This window comes from Podarcis liolepis (assembly GCF_965112155.1).
Source record: "Podarcis liolepis genome assembly, chromosome: 3".
NCBI classification, from domain to species: Eukaryota; Metazoa; Chordata; class Lepidosauria; order Squamata; family Lacertidae; genus Podarcis; species Podarcis liolepis.
In genome coordinates, this window is record NC_139557.1 from 40,734,382 (window position 1) to 40,753,657 (window position 19,276).

The following is a 19,276-nucleotide window of genomic DNA, read 5'->3' on the forward strand; positions in this document are numbered from 1 at the left end:
GTCCTAAGTCTACTCAGATGTAAGCCGCATTAAGTTTGGTGTAACTTCCTCCCAGGTAAGTTGGTACCAGATTGCAGCCTCCAATAACAGGGCCATATTCAGTTTTGGCAACAATTGGTAAATGCTTAGCTCTTCAACAAGTTCCTCAGTCACTAAAAGGACTTGGCAAGACCATATAAAACTGTAGCTTCCCCCCAAGTTTCTCACAGCAGAATATTTAGTATTTTTGTCCATACAAATATTTTCAGTTTCTGGCTTTCATTCTCACATGCAACATTTGTCACAATTTCATACTTCTCTCCTTCCCTCCATAGTTTCCATTTTCCTATGTAGCTTTCCTGCCCTCAGAAAAGGCTTTCATCCACCGAATCATTACCAGTTTCTCTCCAACTGCACCTCTCAGCCTCTCCTAAACTATTGTAAGATGTAGAAGCTCCTCTCTTGAACTAATCAGTAAAGACCATTATCCTCTGTGGCTTAAAATCTCGCCATATTATCCTCTTCTGTCTCTGTTCTTGCAACGTTTTTCGCAAGGGAAAAAAAACAATCTCTGTCTGTAATATTAATTAGGCACTTAATCTAATTACAGTGATTATGAAGACAAAAAACATGCAAATGCATAGTGAAAATAATATTATTTTGATCTTTTCTTAATAACCTCTTCCTCTGAATTTAATGTTCGATTTGATGCTTGGAATCTTATCTGACTTGTCAACCATACACAGGACAACGTGGTTTGGTGCAACTGACTATCTAGTCTCCATTCATGAGGAATTTAATAAGGCCAGATTAATAGTGACATTGTAAATCCTAAGGCACTTTAGCAAATCTGTTTGGGGGAAACTACAGAGCAGAGAAGGGCTTGCAGTTAGCCAGTGCTATGCTTGTCTCCTAAACATAGGTCTTATTACTTCTCAAATTTCCATCACTATCACAGTGCTGTAGTTTCAATGAATTCAGTAAGCTTTCCCCAGTAGAAGTAGCTGTGAGCCACAGAACAGCACTCTTTCTCCATCCTGAGCCTCACATCTGCAATACAAGGCTAATGCTGTTGTCTTTCCTAACAGAGCTGTTTGAATAAGGATTACGGATATAAAGCATGAGCATAGCACTTTGAGCTCTCAGTATGTGCCATGCAACTGTGAAGCATTATTGCTGGAAGGGCTTTAACTCATGCAGGTGCTTTGCATGCAGAAGGTTCTGGATCAATCCCCACCCTGCATCTCCAGAAGCAGCTAAAAAAGACCTCACCTGAAACTAGTTTGTGGCCATTCATTATACACAATACTGAGGTAGCCTGGATGAACCAAGGTCTATCTTGCGATAAGGCAGCTTGCCATGTACTATTGTAGTTTCCAATACCCTGGTTCCTTCTCCATTGCCATCCTTAAGCTCTTTCACCATTTTATTTGCCCCAGTTGAAGGAGAAAAATCAAGCACAGAGCTCTTCTTTGTAGCCTTATTTCTATTAGGAAAATGATCATATGAAGATTTATGGGTTCAGACTACGTTGGTCCCACTGAAATCCAACCCACTGGCTCCTAGGCTCTTGAATACCTAAACAGAATATCCTCACTCAAGCAGTGGCATTTTTCTCTCTTAGAAGGTCTGTGCCCCCACTCTAAAAATAAATATCTATTATGAACGTGAACAATACCTGTGGGGTTTAGGAAACACTTGGTGTCTCAGGATTGTGGTGGAAAAATAAACATTGGCCAATGTTTCCTTTCAGGCCAATTCAATTTGCTACTGAACTGTAATAGGTCATGAGCATTTCAGTCTACTTCCTTTTCAGGAAAAAGTACTTAGCTCTCATGGTGACTCAGATGTTTTGTTGGGTCTCATTCCACCCCATCAGTAAGTGACATGAACATCACATAATAATAACCTATTTGGAGATTTCACATAGTTTAAGGGTGGGTCGGCCAATTACTTAATGATTGTAGAACATGCTTTTTATTGATGAGCAGTACATTTTTATTGGTGAGCAGTTCTTGGGGGAAGGCTAAGCAGGATCTCCTAGTACAAAGATTGCCAACTTGCTGGGGCCTGATGGCACATTTGCAAACAGGAGAAATTGTTATGGGCACCACACGCACCCAACATGACCAATAGCTCTATTCCGTTGACTACAACAGAATGAATGATCTAACACAAAAAAGCTTGGGGATAAAACCAGGAGTGGGTTTTATGTAATGAATGTCTTTCAGCTTCATTTTGTAACTGGGCCCAATTCCTGAACTGAGTATGCGCTCAGAGGCAGCCTGTCTCTTAATCCTATGAGGCGGTCCACCCTCCAGAGCCACTAGAGTGCACCTGGCTCTGAACAGTGGTATTTGGGGTGTAATGGGCGAACGCTTGACCTGACTTTTGTCTGGTTTGCACATACTCAGGCAAATACTTTTGCACTTCCATGCATGCTATTTCACATGCATATCATAATCAAAAGCTTCAACAGTCTCTCCAAGCACAGGAGATTGCACTTTGCGATCTTTCTCTGTTTTCTAGGAATTTCATAATTCCACTGCTTTATTTATATTGGAGATTAGCATCTCTGATTTCTTTAGACTGGGAGTATAAATGTGTTAAGTTGTGAGTTTAAATGCACCTGTGATTTTATGTTTATGCTGCATCATATTAGCCAACATATGACTTATGATTCTTTTTGTTTTATTTTGTTATAAATGGATGCTTTATTGGTTGTCCCAAATAAATCATTGGTGTGATGTGAACAACCTATTTAGGCACACAATAGGATGATGCTTGACTGCTTCTCTGGGAAAGTTTTCACCTCTCATAATCATGTTTTAGAGTCATGTGTTAAGTACACACACTCTCCTAAATACATGTACCACAGGGTTCCTAGTAGAAAAGCAAAGTAGATCCTACAAGCCTGAAATCTTCCCATCTCTGTTCCACATTATTTAATTGAGAGTTTAAAAATTATGGTAGATTCTGCTTACTTGGTAACAAAAGATGGGAGGGAAAACAACATAGCAAACTTGCTATTTTAGATATTTGCATACAAGTGAAATGAAAGAAGTATGAGAAATAAACAAATGGAATTTGCTGGTTTGGCACACAGGATGGATTTTTGACTTGCACTGCTTCAAATTCTTCATCCCCCCACAAGGAAATCTGTGCAGAATTCCAGTAAAGTGGAACCAGGAGAGATTAGATGCAAAAAGGGGGCGAGGGGAAATATTACAAGAACACTGATTTCATGGTGTTCCAAGCATGAAAACAGAACAGGACAAACAAAACCTGGTTTCTTCATTAATGTGGCTAATAAAAGTTGTTCCAGAACAAAACATATACCCAACCAGCATTATTAACAGTAAGCAGTTCGCACTTTTTTTTAAGCAGCCAAATAACTACATTGCTTTAAAGCATCTCATTTGGTAAATGCTGCAAATTCATGACTGAATGAGCCTGGCAATAATAATTTTACCACTACCACACTACCTCAGGATCCTTTTGCATGCCTTTTGCATACAATATGCACAAACCACCAAAAGCCACTCTCATATGTAAAATTGGATATATATCGTACACCCAAGATGTTAAAAGTAAAGGGGAAAATTAAAAAGTTAGTGTTTACGTTGTTTTCAACAGTATGAAGAAAACATTGCGTAACTCTTCAAGGCAGTGAATTTTTGTCTCATTTTATGTGGTAGGTACATGAGTGTTCTGGTTATTTACTTAAACCTTTGTTGTTCTGGGAAACAGTGCTTCAATTTTCAATAATTATCAACATGTGTGCTTTTAATTACATGACTTCTACATTGGTTTTGTGGAGATCAGAAAGAAATCTTTCCATGGAATTTGCTGACACGGAGGATGTCAGAAGAGGATCAACCTAATCTTGTTTTCTTTCATCTAGTGTAAGATATATACTCATCAGAGCTCTTGGGAAAACAGGCCAAATCAGATAATGCTGTGGCATCAGTAATACTTGTAGAATCAGATAAAGAGGCTGGTCGGAATTACATATAGATAGGAAACCAGTGGAGAGGCACATGTCAGTTAGACAAGCTGGCTTTGACTAGCACCTCATTTCTACGAATTGGCTTAACCTAACAGTGGTGTAAGTAATAACCCCTTGTTCCCATCTCCTGTTTTCATTGACATTGAAATAGCTACCAATTCTACTGCTTTAATAGAATGCAAATATGCTCATATGAGAGAAGTTGAAGTGTCCATAGCTGAAATTGATTTCAGATTAAATTGATCAGATGAAAAAATCTGTACCAATTTACCAGTGTTAGCACATTTTTCCTACAGATCAACAGAGGCTGAAGTCTTATTTTTTTAATTTTATTGTTACCAGGGCTTTTTTTTCCAGCTGAAGCTCTCTGAAATTCAGTTCTAGCAACTCTCAAGTGAGCACCATTGCCATTATAAGGGAACAAGTTCATGATGAGTCCCTATTTTTCTAGAAAAATAGTACTGATTGTTACATTTACAGTGGTACCTCGGGTTACAGACACTTCAGGTTACAGACTCCACTAACCCAGAAATAGTACCTTGGGTTAAAAATTTTACCTCAGGATGAGAACAGAAATCGTGTGGCGGTGGCACGAGACCCCATTAGTGGTACCTCAGGTTAAGAACAGTTTCAGGTTACGAATGGACCTCTTAACCCGAGGTACCTCTGTATATCCCATCTTTCCGCCAAGGAGCTCGTGGTTCTCCTCCTCCCCATTTTATCCTCTCAACAACCCCGTGAGGTAGGTTAGGCTGAGAGACTGACTTGTCCAAGGTTACCCACGGAGTGAACACTGGACTCTCAGGTCTTAGTCCAACATTTTCCAGGCTGAGTCTTACAGTATCATGGCAGCATGGTACCCATTGAAAAGCACAATTCCTGCCTGGCAAGGAATGTTCAAGTCACATGCAATCAGCTTAACTGGCAACCATTTGGTCACTGATGCAGGAATGAATGACAGACATGGTTAGGGCTATCCTGATAATTCAAGTTTCCACACTCTACTAAAGAGGCATGGAGCAGAACAACAGGAAAGCCACTTTAACGTAGCTCCGTATATGTAAGATGTTTCTTAGTTTTTCTCTCCTTTATGTCATCACATTCATCTGTGAGCACAGCTCCTGAAGTTTAGCTTCAAATGAACAAACTGTATCTTGCTCCAAAATTTGCTTCATCGTCAGCAAAGAAGGGCGATAGCAGCAGGAATGTATCTGGCAAGTTACCAGATAGATTAGCTTGCCTACAAAAGGCTTCCTTTGCTCTTGAAATGGCTAATCCTCAGTATTAGGAAACGTTTGCCATTTTTTCTATTGTCAGTAGGAAACTGACTCTGTGTGCCATGCATTTGTTCACTGTACTCTCAAACAGCTTTTAATGGTCATTACTCTTCCCACAGTAATGTCTTGTCTTGGTTCAATATGGCAAGAACTTGCTGATGTCACCTTATGTGGTCAGCACAACATGCTGGTAATATACACAGCTGTTGGCTCTAATTTCTGGCTCCAGTGCCCTATCCTTCAACTTCCCCATCAAAATATTATATTATTGCCACACTTTGTGCAGAAACTTAATTCTAATTCTCCAACCCCAGTAAGGTAATGTTCAACACCTCTTGCAGAGACCCATCTTCTTCCACAGGCAATAACTGTATTCCTCTGTGAGAACTGATACATAGAGTGTTACACCTGCACTTGTTTAAGCTGAGAAGGGTAAGACAGAGGCAAAGACATGAGATCAGGATGCTGGACCAGATGGGACATTGTCCTGATGCAACAGGCTCTTCTCATGTTCTTATTTAGGTCAGAGCCTGGTAATAGCATTGTTGTTGTTGTTGTTTAGTCATTTAGTCATGTCTGACTCTTCGTGACCCCCATGGACCAGAGCACGCCAGGCACTCCTGTCTTCCACTGCCTCCCACAGTTTGATCAAACTCATGGCTAAATCCTTTCCAGTAGTCTGCCAGGTTTTGGGTTCAGGATCTGCAGTGGATTTGAGGCCTGACATAGGGCTTATCCATACCTGTTTGTCCCACCACTTTCCCCCAGCAGAACCCAATCTTTAATGATGAATTGGAGCATACAGTAATTGGGTTTTATGCGGATTGCTGTTTGTTCCAATTTAGCGCTAAAGAGCATGTTTTCTGGGGGGAGCAGCAGGGCAAGTGGAAAATGCTAGGACCTGTGTCTAGCAGAAGTGTGGGTGAGCCCACACTGCCAAATAGATACCAATCATACAACGAGAACATCCTACCTTCTAGAGAAAACTTGCGATAAATCTGTGGGCAGGACACAAACTTATATTTCCTAGTAACGGCAGTTAGTGTTCAAGTTACTGAGAAGGACTGAATTCATGCGGGGCACTTTCCAACAAATAATTCCTTATCTGAAAAGCTGTAGTAGTACAAACCAACACAAGGGCAAAGCCAGGTGTCTTTGAGTTGGCCTTTAGTGAACATTGCTAGACTTCATTATACAGTGGTACCTTGGGTTACAGATGCTTCAGGTTACAGACTCCGCTAACTCAGAAATAGTACCTCGGGTTAAGAACTTTACTTCAGGATGAGAACAGTAATCACATGGCAGCGGCATGGCAGCAGCAGGAGGCCCCATTAGCTAAAGTGGTACCTCAGGTTAAGAACAGTTTCAGGTTAAGAACGGACCTCCGGAACAAATTAAGTTCTTAACCCGAGGTGCCACTGCATATCTGGCCTCTTATAGTGAAGAAGTCTGTCATGGGCTGGGTGGGTGCAAAGGAATGGTACAGCTTGAGACTCTTCTTAATCTCAGGTATGTGGGTTCGAGTCCTTGTTGGGTAAAAAAAATTCCTGCACTGCAGGAGGTTGTCCTTGTGGTCCTTTCCAACTCTACCATTCTGTGATTCTGCGAATGGTGGAAGGCAGCAATGGGGGAACCCCCAAGGGAAGAAGGAAATTGGGGGGGGGTGTCAGAAGCTGAAGCGGTAATAGGACTTGGTGAGCAGGGAGTTTGTGGCAGAGAGAAGTCCAGAAGCAGAAGCAGGAGAGGAGGGAGGCCCACAGGCATGGATGAATCAGGCTGGTGAAAAAGCCAGGGTGCCTTGCCCTCTTGCTACAACAAGTTCTCCTTCCCGCTTGGTCTCCCAGGACCAGGAGAGGAATGAAGAAGGAGGAGCAAAGACAGGCATGCCGGCATAGTTTCAGATTGCTTGGGGGAGGAGGAGACTTAGGCAGTGGTGGAAAGCTGTGGAGGCCTTCAGTCTCCACAATTGCTTCATGGGGGCAGGACCTACCGAGAAGAGCTCCCGCGCTCTTTGGGCCGGGCACTACCTTGTTACATCTAATAAAGAGTTAACTTACTCCGTCTGGTTTATTGCTGACCTGCTCCTGACAAATTCATAGGGGTCTGCCTAGGAAGGGACATTCCCCAGCACAGGTGCCACCACCAAACATGCCCTTCAGTCTATGGGCAGACCCAGAACAGGCCTTCTGATATTCAGCAGACCATGTGGGCTAGAGTATATACTGGAGAAGGCAGTTCATCAGATACTCTAGTGTAGACCATGAGGAGCTTTGAAGATAAGAACTAGCACTTCGAACGGTACTCAGAAATGAATAAGCCACCAACAAGGATAAAACAAAACTGGCTTCCAGGCATGAAAATAATGAAGAAACATTACACAGCACAATGATCCAGGCACCATGTACACATGCTAGTTTGTTTTCAATCTTATAAACAAGGGTATGTTTCTTTCATTCCCTGGCATATGGTTTGGTCTTGTTGTTTTTTTTAAAAAATAATAATGTTTTATCAGAACTAATTATACTCCTAAATTATGAAAAGCATTAGTGGAACCTGCTACAAAGTGGATGCAGTTGTTACAAAACCATATGCCCTATTAGCACGCCCAAGGAAACCACAAATATATCAGCATTCTGTATGACAGATAAAAAAGCAGGAAGTGGGAATAACACTTTTAGAGCCAAATTCTCGACAGCACACAGCTCTTACTGAAATGGCTAAACGAGAGCCAGATTTCCAATCGCATAACATTACTTCTTAACATCATTTCTATAGCAGAGTTCCAAGCATACCCCACACTGTAGCTCAGTAAACCTGGTAACACGTCAGTATTATCTGCATACTGCAGATGTGAGGATGAAACTAAGCTTATTGTTACAGATCTGGGGTAACAGAGTTTGGAGGGGGGTTGCAAAGGCACCCATAACTGCTAGGGTTAGTGAATGTTAGAAAATAATAAATGGTAGAATTTAGTTAATATCTGGAGTATTGAAGGGAAGATGCCAAGCCAGTGAAAAAATACAGGCTAAGCTTCTCTTTCAAGCCAGGGTGAGGACCTGAGACAGAAGTCCTTAAGAAAAGGTTCTGGAAACAATCCATTAAGCCACCAATAGAAACTGTCAACCAGGCAGGAGGCTCTGCAGGTGAGAGGAAGAGGTTGCCTAGGTGACGGGAGAGGGCGGGATGTCACACAGAAAAAACGCCGTCCTTTTTAAAACCAGAGGTCTGGATGAAGGAGGTGAGAAGACAGATGGGGAGGAGTTGCTTGGAGCAGGGGTTTTGGGGAAGATGAAAGGAAGCGGGCAGGACTTCATGGAGGCCGGAACCAGTTTGGCAGGCTGGGGCAGAGTCAGATATGGCGGTCAGGAAGGCTCAACAATCCAGGGCTGGAATGCTGGGGGAACAAGCCCCTCTTGAGATGCAATGCTCTGAACTCAAAGTAGACCCAGGTGTAAATATGTGTACAATATACCATATTTCTTAAAAGACACTAGCCTCTGCTGTGCCTTGATTTCCCAATGGAAAAATAATCCTGGGTGAGCAACTGGAACCCCACCTGAATTTTGATACCTCTTGGCAGAGGTTGGGAGTAGCGTGCAACCTTTGTAACAGTCTACATCACACCTTGCTGATGTGTGCAACAACCTGAAAATGTGGTTTGAAACGCAGCGATAGAAGAACAACCTCGCTGCTTTTTAAGTTGGGAATGTTTACATAGCATAAGAAACAGTGATTTGTCTCAAGCCATTTACTGAGGTCATGGCAGAAGTGAGACATGAGCCAGAGAATTCTTAATTCATAACTCAGCCATTCAGTTGCTGCAGAGTTCCAGCCCTTCTTAGGACACATTGAAATAGGTTAACACGCTAATCAGTGCTAATCACATTTTGACATAATGGTTCTGTATTAATGTCTTCTTAAAGAAACTGATCCTCAAGATCGGTCCATGGAGCCATAGTTTATTAGATGTTATATTTGTAACTGCTATATTTCTTAAACTACCAGGAGAGCAAGAACTCCTATGAGGTTCCCTCTTTTTGAGTCCCTTCACAGATTTTGTGGTTTCAAATGTCCATATCTTGTAGGAAGCGTAATGTCAATGCAAATTTCTGGACTGTGTTCAAACCTTGGCACATGCTCTGTTTTTACATTTTTCGTTTTCCATCTGGTCACCTATTGCACATACGTAATGCAGCTTATCAAAGTCTATATTTTAAAATTCAAGACTCGCTCATCTCTTACCGGCTCAACTAATTACAGCAGTATTTTACTGATGTGTGCCTGAAGTCAATTAATTGTACAATTGTACAAATGAAATGTACCCCAAAGGTTCCAAAGCTGGAAGGCTGGGTGGCCTTCCCCTACCTACTTGTCAGCCGCCCATCCTACTCTTGAGTAGGACCCTGGCAGAGAAACATGCCCGACTGGCATGTTCTCTCCCTCCTGGTCGATCGTTCAGAAGCTTCCTGTCTCCGTCACTTCCCACTTTGTGGAGTCAAATATGCACCATCATGTGATAGACAAAAATCCCATGACTACAATCATGGAGCAGGAATTCTAACACTACTGTCCTTCAGAGGGCTTGGGCTACAACTCCCATTGGTCCCAGCCAGCATGGCCAATTGTCAAGGATCATGGGAGTTGTAGGCAATGGGCCATATTTGATTAACTTGCTGCACTAGCAGAAGCCTGCACAATGAGTCACACTGCAGTAATGGGACTTTACCCCCTTTTCTCCCCCTACACACCCTCTGCATCCTCCCCAAATCTGTTCCAGGGGTTCGGGAGAACCCCCAGAACAACATGGGTTGTGAGAAGGAGGGGGGGAGATCTCATCCTATCTGGAAGCAGAAATGCTTGCCCGATGAAACAATCTCCATGGTGCTACTTTGAATACAACCCCAAAACATTCTGAGGGCACCAGACTGGGGATGGCTGACATAAGGTAAATTATGGATGCATTCACAAATTCCACATGCAACCATTGTGATAATCTGCATGTGCTGAAACAGTGATCACTCAGCAACCACTATAAACAGAGCTTTCATATCACCTAGGTCAACTGAGCCTGGGGGCCAAGGTGAAATATCATGAATTTGGGCTCAGCTAAGGAGGAAGGTTTTGACCAAACTGCGGGAGGCAGTGGAAGACAGGAGTGCCTGGCGTGCTCTGGTCCATGGGGTCGTGAAGAGTTGGACACAACTAAACGACACAACAACAAAGGAGGAAGGTAGCTGGAAGCAAACCCTTTCGGGTATATTGTTAATTACTAACTGCAAAGCCGACATTTGGTATTTCCCTTATATGGATTTTGGAATTTTCCTTATGGGCCAGCACAGCTACCTTTACTTTTGAAGCAATTGTCAAGTGTGTCAGTGAAAGAAGGGATCCCTATCTGCTCAGATAGGAATGTTCTTTAAAGATCCCCAATTTGCTAGATATTGATAAAGCTGGTTGCCTTATCATGCTGGTAGGAAGTGCTTTTGGTCTGAAGGGGCAAATGAGTATGAGACAGGCATCCCCAGGGCACAATTGCTGATCCTTGGAATGTGACTAATCCACTATGTTTTCTGCAACATGGGGTCATTTTAATTCACAGAAGAGGACTTCACCACCATGCTGATTCTGGCATGAGCTGAGTCTTCTGCAAACATCTGTATGAACATCCAATCCACATTTTGTATGAATATCCAGTCCAAGCAACCTTGCCTCCAGTGCACTTATGAATTGCAAGGCAGATTCTGGAGGGCTGCTTGGAAAAACAGACTAATCCCTATGTAACAGGGAACTGTAGCTCTGTGGGGATTTGAGCTATGGTTCTTTGGGTTCTTTGGGGGGATGCACTTTAAATGTGCTTTAAGCATAGCATGTATGCAGCCTTGGATTCAGCAACACCTTCTGAAACCCTGGCAAGCTACTGCTCCTCATAGAATAGTAAAATTGCAGGCTTAGAAGGGATTCTAAGGGTCCAACCTCCTGCGTTGCAGGAATCATAGCAAAAGAATCCCTGACAGATGGCTATCCAACCTCTGCTCAGAAACCCACAATGAAGAAGAGTCAACCACCTTTTGGAGGCAGCCCGTTCCACTGTTGAGCAGCTCTTACCACCAGAAAGTTATCCCTAATATTTAGAAGCTCCTTTCTTGTCATTTGAATCCATTGGTTCAGGTCTTAACCTCTGGAGAAGCAAAAAACAAGCTGGTTCCATCTTCCATGTGAGGCATCTTCAGTTATTTGAAGAAGTCTACCAAATCACCTCTTCCTCAACACACCCAGCTCCCTCAACTGTTCCTCATAGGGCTTGATTTCCAGACCTGTTTGTCATCATCTTGGTTGCCCTCATCTGCACATGTTCCAGCCAAGGTAAACAATACTGAGCTAGATGGACTAAAGGCAACGTCCTAGGCTCCGTGATACACAATATACATTAACATGCAATGAGAGATGAGTGTTAATAGGGAAAACGCATGCATTCTCCCCAAGAGGCCTCTCTGTTCTAGTGCATGAAGTGGCTTCTTCTCCTTGCTTTTTAAAAAAATAATAATTAAGGAGGTGCCCTCCACCCCTTCAGGGCTGTGCCCACATCTAGTGTGAGCGGACATTTCCTGGAGAAGAACAAGGCAAGCCCCTTTGGCAGCCTTCTGTCTCCATTTTGTCTGAACAGTTGTCTCACTAATGCTACCCAACCAGGCTTGATACAATAACAGCAGTGCTAAAAATGAATGTACACAAGCCCTCAAGATTAACTTTCTTGGATGGTGACTGGCTCCAGACATTCTGCCTGGAAGCATAACGAGAGTCAAGTCCATTGACTCCAATCGCAAACTCAGTGCCAGCTGTCTCTGCACTGGCTAACAGGACCTGCACTGTTTGTTCACCTCTAGAGAATGTTATTTTGCTTAACAGTGGCAGGGTCATATCAAATGAAGTCACCATTTAAGTAATAGCCCTGGGGATAATGGATAGCCACCCAGGGTAGTAGCAGTTATAATAGCACAAGACACATTTCCCCCATGTCCTTTCTAAATGAATTGTTTGTGCATCCTTGCAACAAAACAAAACAAAAAAGGAAAGGAAAGAGGAGGGGCTGGGGAAAGCTGTATAGTGCTAGGAAAGAGCACGTTGAAAAACAACTTGACATTTACAGTCAACACAATCAACATGTAATCTAAGAGCACGCTCAAAAAAGTCTGTGTTGAAGGGTAATTGAAAAGCAGAGGGGTGGGGGAGAGAGCGAGTCATGGTAAAATCCAAGCCAAACTCAAGATTTACTGAAACCAGAAGGCTTGCAACACTGTAAGAAAGAGGAAGATATTGGCCGCGGATGAAAGCAGAGCATTTCACAGATAATGAAATAAAAATTTTCATTTTGGAACGTTTAAGCAGGAAACTTCAATCCTGCACGACCAGTTCCAGAATAAAACGGTGCTATATTTCATAAAAGACACCATTCGCCCCCCCCCCGCCAAGTCCATATATTACTTTAAAGGTATAACTCAAAATCTGCCTTCAGCTGAATGTGATGGTTTAAAAGAGACAGTACAGGAGACGGATAATGTGAGTACCTAGGGAATGAACTCCTGGGTGGTTTTGTAATACGTTTTGGTTTTCAGAGTCTGCTTGATATCTAACCTCATAAGGAACAAAATCGAGGCATAATTTATTTAAAAGCCAACATCTCTACTTCCAGAACCCTGTTTCTAAATAAAAACAACAATTGTGTGGCAGTCTAAAGACTGGACATAGTTGACAGTGGTGAACTATTCAACAGGAAGATTTGACTTAGAACTGTAGTACTTGTAAAATCCATTTGCTGGTCTTTAGGGTGTCACAAATTTTTTCGCCATTTTTAACCACAACAGGCTAACAGCCTCCCTCCCCACTCCCTGGAATATGAGTCCTTTGTTACAAGTCTTGGTCTTAGACCCACACCAGCAGCAGCTGGAGTTGCTATTCCACAATGCTGTCCTATGCATGTTTACTTGGAAGCAGGCCCCAGTGTCTTGGGATGGGCTATTATTTTTTAAAAGGGAGCCTTTTAGGCCTAGCAGTTTCCTTTAGCTAGGCTAAAGAGGATCACTGTCCACTTCAGAATCTGCAGTCCAGCAGATTCCTTTGCAAGGTGGTGTGGGGGCTGTATGCTGCCTTGGTCCCTCCTCCCCATGATCCCCTATAAAGCTTCAAAAGCAAAATATTGTTGGAAAATTCCATTCCACCTTTAGTTGCAGACATGGAACTGTTGCATGTCACATGTCTGTTTACATACCAGCACAGCTTGCTGGGAACTTCCGTTGTGTGTATAGCCTTTGCTTTTGACGGTCTCTCTGAGGAGAAGAAAGTGAGACGACATGTTTCTTTTGTCCTGATTTATGCTTAATAAATCCATAGCTTGATAGTATGTTTCCACAAGCCTCATGCCTGTTCTGATTGTGCAGTATGTTCTGCTGATATAGCGTGCTCAGGCTTTTGAAGTCTGAGTTGCTGATTTACATGGCACCAGAGGTTGGGGGTTCATCACGGCTGGAAGGGCATGATCCAGATGGGGGCTAGCCAGCTGGAATCTCAGCCCCTGAAGGATGCCGGCATATATCTGGCTGAGTGGCTAGTGCATGGGCTGCCTATTCTCACCAGAACACCCCCAGAACCTCCCCCCCTTTTTGCCCTTGGTCAGTTGGGCCAATGGTTTGGGAATGGGACTCAGATCTCCTTCAGATTCCCTGATAATATCCTATGGCTTTGGGGATACTTCTCCAGGGAACATAGGACTGCAGCCTCAATCACTAGGAAGTGATAAAGGAAATCTACACATTTAAATTTTGCATGTGTGTGTGTGTTACTTTCTCTCCAAATATACATTTTGATTCATTTTTTTAAAGCCAAGAAATACATTGGAGCATTCAGGAAGTATGAAAATTGATGGAGAGCAGAAGTCTAACCTGCTGGACTAGGAGATACAGATCAGATTGATTTATACTGGAACTGGCAAAGATCAAATTCCATAGTTTGCAGAGACATTAGTATCCACAAACCTGACTACCTCACTGCTCACTCCAGACCCCAGGGCACCAATCCAAATATGGATCTTTCAAGGACCCCAGTGCATACATTACTCCACTGTGAAAACTTTCAATTTATGCCTATTCCCAGCTTCCTGTTCCTTAACTAGTTACCAGTTCATTAGAGGACCTATGCTATTGGTGTCTATGCTTGTGAGGTATAGAAAGTTATTTTGAAAACCACTTTGGGCTTTTCATTTGCCTGGCAGATGTGGTACAGTAAATGCAAAATATGCCTTTTGGAACCCAATCCTATCTGTATCTCCTTGTTGCAATTCCCACTGAGTTGTGCATTCTTTTCATTTGGGAAAGTACTCTGAGTAACGGACTTCATAACCCTTACAAACTGAACTTGGGTCTCTTATCTTGCTCACTGTCTATTGAACTAGATATTTAAATGTTCACTGTTTCCAGGAAGGGATCTCTCTGCCATAATTCCGAGGAAGGGAGATACAAAGGCAGAGACTGGTTTGCAAATTCCTTTGCCTGACACAGGCTGTATATGAATGTACATCTGGATGTATTACCAAACACATCTAGTGCAGTGCTCTTTAGCACATTAGAGTTTGCAAAGAAAATGGCAAACCACCCTAGGCATCGTTTCAAGCTTGCATTATTGTGCGAAACTATGTCTGGAGTGGGAACACTGTTGTTAACATACATTGTGCGTGTTCTGGGCATTCTTAACAATGGAAGAACCAGAGGGGAAAGCACATCATACTTTAAAAGAAAACATATACATCTCTGAAATACATCCCAGAAGTAGTGTTCTATACCACCATGTGAGCACTCCAGAGAGTACACAGATATGCTGATTGAACAGCAATGGCAATAGTGCAAAATCTGATCTCAGAGCAATTTTAACTTGGCACAATGCTCCACAGAAACTCCTTTGGATCTGGGAATAGATGTATCAAAAATATTTGTTACTACTATGTACTATGTCCAAGGATAAATGGTAAGGAACTGTGATTTTTTTTTTAATGCATTGGGTCATAGCCAATGCTAAGCCTACTCAGAGTAGATCCATTGAAATTAATTGGCATGACTAACTTAGGTCCATTCATTACAGAGGGTCTAGTCCGAGTAGAACTTAGTTGGATACAACCCATATTTTCCATCTCACCATAGTTCAGTTTTGGCCATTATGTTTCAGATACCTCTGAGATCATACAATGGCTGTTACATATCTTGCCATATGCTTTTTATTAAAATTTTGATGAAATGTAAACCTCAAACTCAGCTGATCAAACTTGATTATGATGATTTCATCAATAGCAGAACAATAAGATTGTGTCCAGGGCAGGGGCAACTTATGGCCCTCCAAATGTTGGATTACAACTCCCATCATCCTTGATCATGGGCTGTGCTGGCTGGGACTGATGGGGCTGGAGTCCAGCATACTCGGCGGGGCAGTTGCCATTGCTGCAAGGACCAGTTATGCCAGAGACATTGGCTTACATCTGAGGGCAGGGGAGAGAGAGCACATTGGTGGAGCAAGCAGAAAGGCATTGGTTCAACCCCAAGCATCTTCAGATAAAAGGACCGGATAGCAGGTGATGAGGAAAAGCACTGCCTAAGATCATGCCAAACCACTTGCAGAGCAGACAACACTAGCCTAGATGGGCAAATGGTCTGAGTGGTTATAAGGGGATTGTGATGGGCTAAGCCAGGCCGTGATCTTAAAAAAAACCCATTTAGGTAAATGCAAGGATTTGTACTAATGCAGTGACATTTTCTTTCACGCCCCACCCATTGCATTTCTGAAACTTCATAACAGCTTGTCCAGAGGCGCAGAGATATTTTAAGAAGTGGGTGGTCCTCTTTTCCACCTATGAAGGTAATTTCAAGGAATATTCTCTTCCTTCCCTCCTCCATTTTCCCACATCCTCTAGCGAAGAGAAGAAGCAGCAACACACAGTCTTACAATAGGCAAGTCAGTATAAGAACAGAAGTGATAAAGGAACCCCAAATCCCTTTTCTTCACAGTGTAAAGGATGCAGCATATTTTGTACACACCGAGAATAATGCTCAGGGTCACACACACACAAAAATGCATTAATTAAAACCTGTCACAGACATTTACGTAAAGGCCCACAATACAAACAAGCAGGTTCCATGGGGATGTGAGCTGGCCAAAAATACCATGATGATGTAATGATATTTTACTCACTCTCTGGCACTCCACAGTCTTGTTCAGCAGATCCATAGGCCCTGCTTTTCATTAAGTTTACCCCTGTGCAAAATGAACTAGAAGAGAGACTAACTTTTTATTCTGTGCATTTTGGTGAAAAGATTCAGGCATCAGTCACAGCTGCTATGACATTTTTGTTTTCTGCAACACCATTGCTGTTTATGCCAAATATATATCTTGTGATAGAATCTGGCAAAAAGACAGACCCTCCAAGTGTCCCTATTTTCCAGAGACGTCCCTGATTTAGAGAAGTTGTCCTGGTTTCTGATTTGATCCCAGAATGTCCCAATTTTCCTCAGGGTGTCCCTATTTTCATTGGAAAAATGTTGGAGGGTATGGAGTTATCCAACACCAGAGCCAACTGAAGGCAATTCTGTACAGGGAAGGGTTTTTTAAATGTTTAATTATGTTATTATATATGTTGGAAGCTGCCCAGAGTGGCTGGCACAACCCAGTAAGATGTGTGGGGGCATAAATAGTAAAATTATCATTATGGAATGGGACATCCCTATTTTTATTGGAGAAATGTTGGAAGGTATGAAAAGGTCAATATTGGGTTTGTCTGCCATCCTAAGACTCCAGATTGGCCTAAGGATATGTCTGCCTCACAAATGAAGTTGTTGTTTTAATTCATTAAACATTATGGTGGAACCTGTGTTCCATCGATTAACACATGCATGTGATATGCATATGGCTCTTGATAAAGTTATCTTGCCTAGAAACTCTTCAGTTCACTATTTTCACCAAAAATTATTTCCAAAACTGTTTTCCACAAGTCATAAGTTTTTCTCAGTTTGCTTAACAAATGGGGTGTGGGTGTTACTTAATTATAGATTATTAATTGCTGCTATTTATCACTGCATGTCTCTGTAGCCACTTCAGCCTGTGTTGTTATGGTCTCTCATCCTCAAGTATGAAGTATCAGGCCTCTTTCTATGTTGCCAGCCCAAGAGACCTGACGTAGCAGAATGAGACTGACAGAAAGAAAAGAGGAATCAAACCAATTTTTCTCTCACACACATCCCCTTGCAGAACCAAAACACTTTCTCCGTAAGCTTTTGCTCTTCAGGATATGAAACAACATGAACAAGAATTATTAATGTTGCTCCCGCTGCGCTGCGAAGCAAACCAGTTAAAGCAGTCAATGTCACTTGTGGCAGAGAAATGGGGGAAATATGGTCATGTGGTTTAGAAGTCCCCAAAATCCCAAGTTTCAATTCCTCTTGCCACCACAGGGCAGTAGATATTTGGAGCTGCTTTCCTGGCACATGAAGTAGCAGCTGCTCTGCTTCTGAAAGATTTCTAGCATGGCTCTTGGTGTTGTCTGACTCCAGCAGACAACACCACTGGATAATAGAAACCTGCAACAACAGGAAACCAAGGGGAACCACTTCAGACCTTTGACTTCCTGCCATTATTTGGATCCAGAAGCTGCTCTGTCTACTTTTAAATAATACATTGCCTGGTCTCCAATTGTCCAGTTCCGAAGCTTTTCTTTCTATGCTCTTTCATTACCCAATACCTGCCTCACAGAGCATTAATGCAATCACATTGTGCCAGGATTGGAGATATAAGCCACTGACAAAATGGCTGAAATACCCAAGGTGTGCCCAGTACCAGGATGGGGGGTGGGGTGGGGGTGGAGGGAGGCACACAACAGCAAAAAATACAAAAATAAACAAAACAAAATTTGAAAGACACATCCAAGTCGTCCCAGGGAATGCCATCACATTTCACCCCAAAGGTACTGTGTCGTTGTGACTCTCACTGCAGTGTGGACATGGAGGGAGCCAGCAACACACAGGCCGAGCCACGACAATGTCTGTCGTCATCATCACATTCATTACCCAATGCCCACCCTTCAACAGCAGGTCCCAGGGTGGGTTGAAATGGGTCATATCATTGTGCCTCAACTTCTGTTAAACAGAGAGGAAGAGCTGTTTCACGATTCTGAAATATTTAGCGAAATGAACATTGTAAGGCGCTTCACTCATTAGAAATTATACGTATGCAATTTCTGTATCTGGGACTATACACAACTAAGGGCTGACCCTACCATTAGGTATAGTGAGGGAGGCAACCTCAGGTACCTGATTTCAGATGTCATGAAAAGGCCACCAATGGTTAGTTAGTTAATACATTATTGTTGCTGTTATTTGTTTTATTCCATGTATTTTATTTGTTTGTCTTTTGCTGATAGAAAGAAGGAGTGGTACCCTACAAAAGAGAATACTATTCACTGGTCTGCCTGAAGGCCTGCTCTGCACTCTCTCTCTCTCTCTCTCTCTCACACACACACACACACACATTTATGGCACACACTTCACTTTTTTATCTACCATATTTTTCCATGTATAACACGCCCCTATGTATAAGACGACCCCTAATTTATGGGACCCCAAATTAAGGTAATGGGGGGAGATTGCCCAAAGTTGTTAAGCTTTTTTGGGGGCGTTGCAAACAATTGCTCACCTGCCTGACCGCCACTGCCAATCACACACTTCACCAAAGCCACCAATTGTCTGCCCGCTGGCCGCCAGCAGCAGCAAATCACCAGCAGGGCTTGTTGAAGCCACCAATCACCCGCCCAATTGCTGCCACTATAGCAGCCAAACACCAGCAGGCCTTGCCACAGCCATCACTCACCCGCCCAATCGCAGCTGACAAACTCCTGCTCACGGCAGCTACCAATTGCCCGCCCCCCCCCCGCACTATCCGTGTATAAGACGACCCCCAATTTTTAGCATTTTTAAAAAATAAA

The 19,276-nt window shown here is 42.7% G+C and overlaps 1 protein-coding gene across 11 annotated transcripts in view; it reads right to left on the reverse strand.

The window, feature by feature from the left end:
- The window catches only part of FILIP1 (filamin A interacting protein 1), a 79,900-nt gene that overhangs the window by 42,886 nt on the left and 17,738 nt on the right, over positions 1 to 19,276 (reverse strand). For 3 of the 11 annotated variants that reach the window (XM_083497351.1, XM_083497346.1, XM_083497344.1), the window contains one exon: positions 13,532 to 13,589. The exons of the other annotated variants lie outside the window; for them this stretch is intronic. Coding sequence is in view for 1 of the 3 variants with exons in the window: in XM_083497344.1 (XP_083353470.1) it covers positions 13,532 to 13,589 (58 nt within the window). In the remaining 2 variants the exon portion in view is untranslated. The remainder of the gene's footprint in view (positions 1 to 13,531; positions 13,590 to 19,276) is intronic. 11 annotated transcript variants of the gene reach the window in all.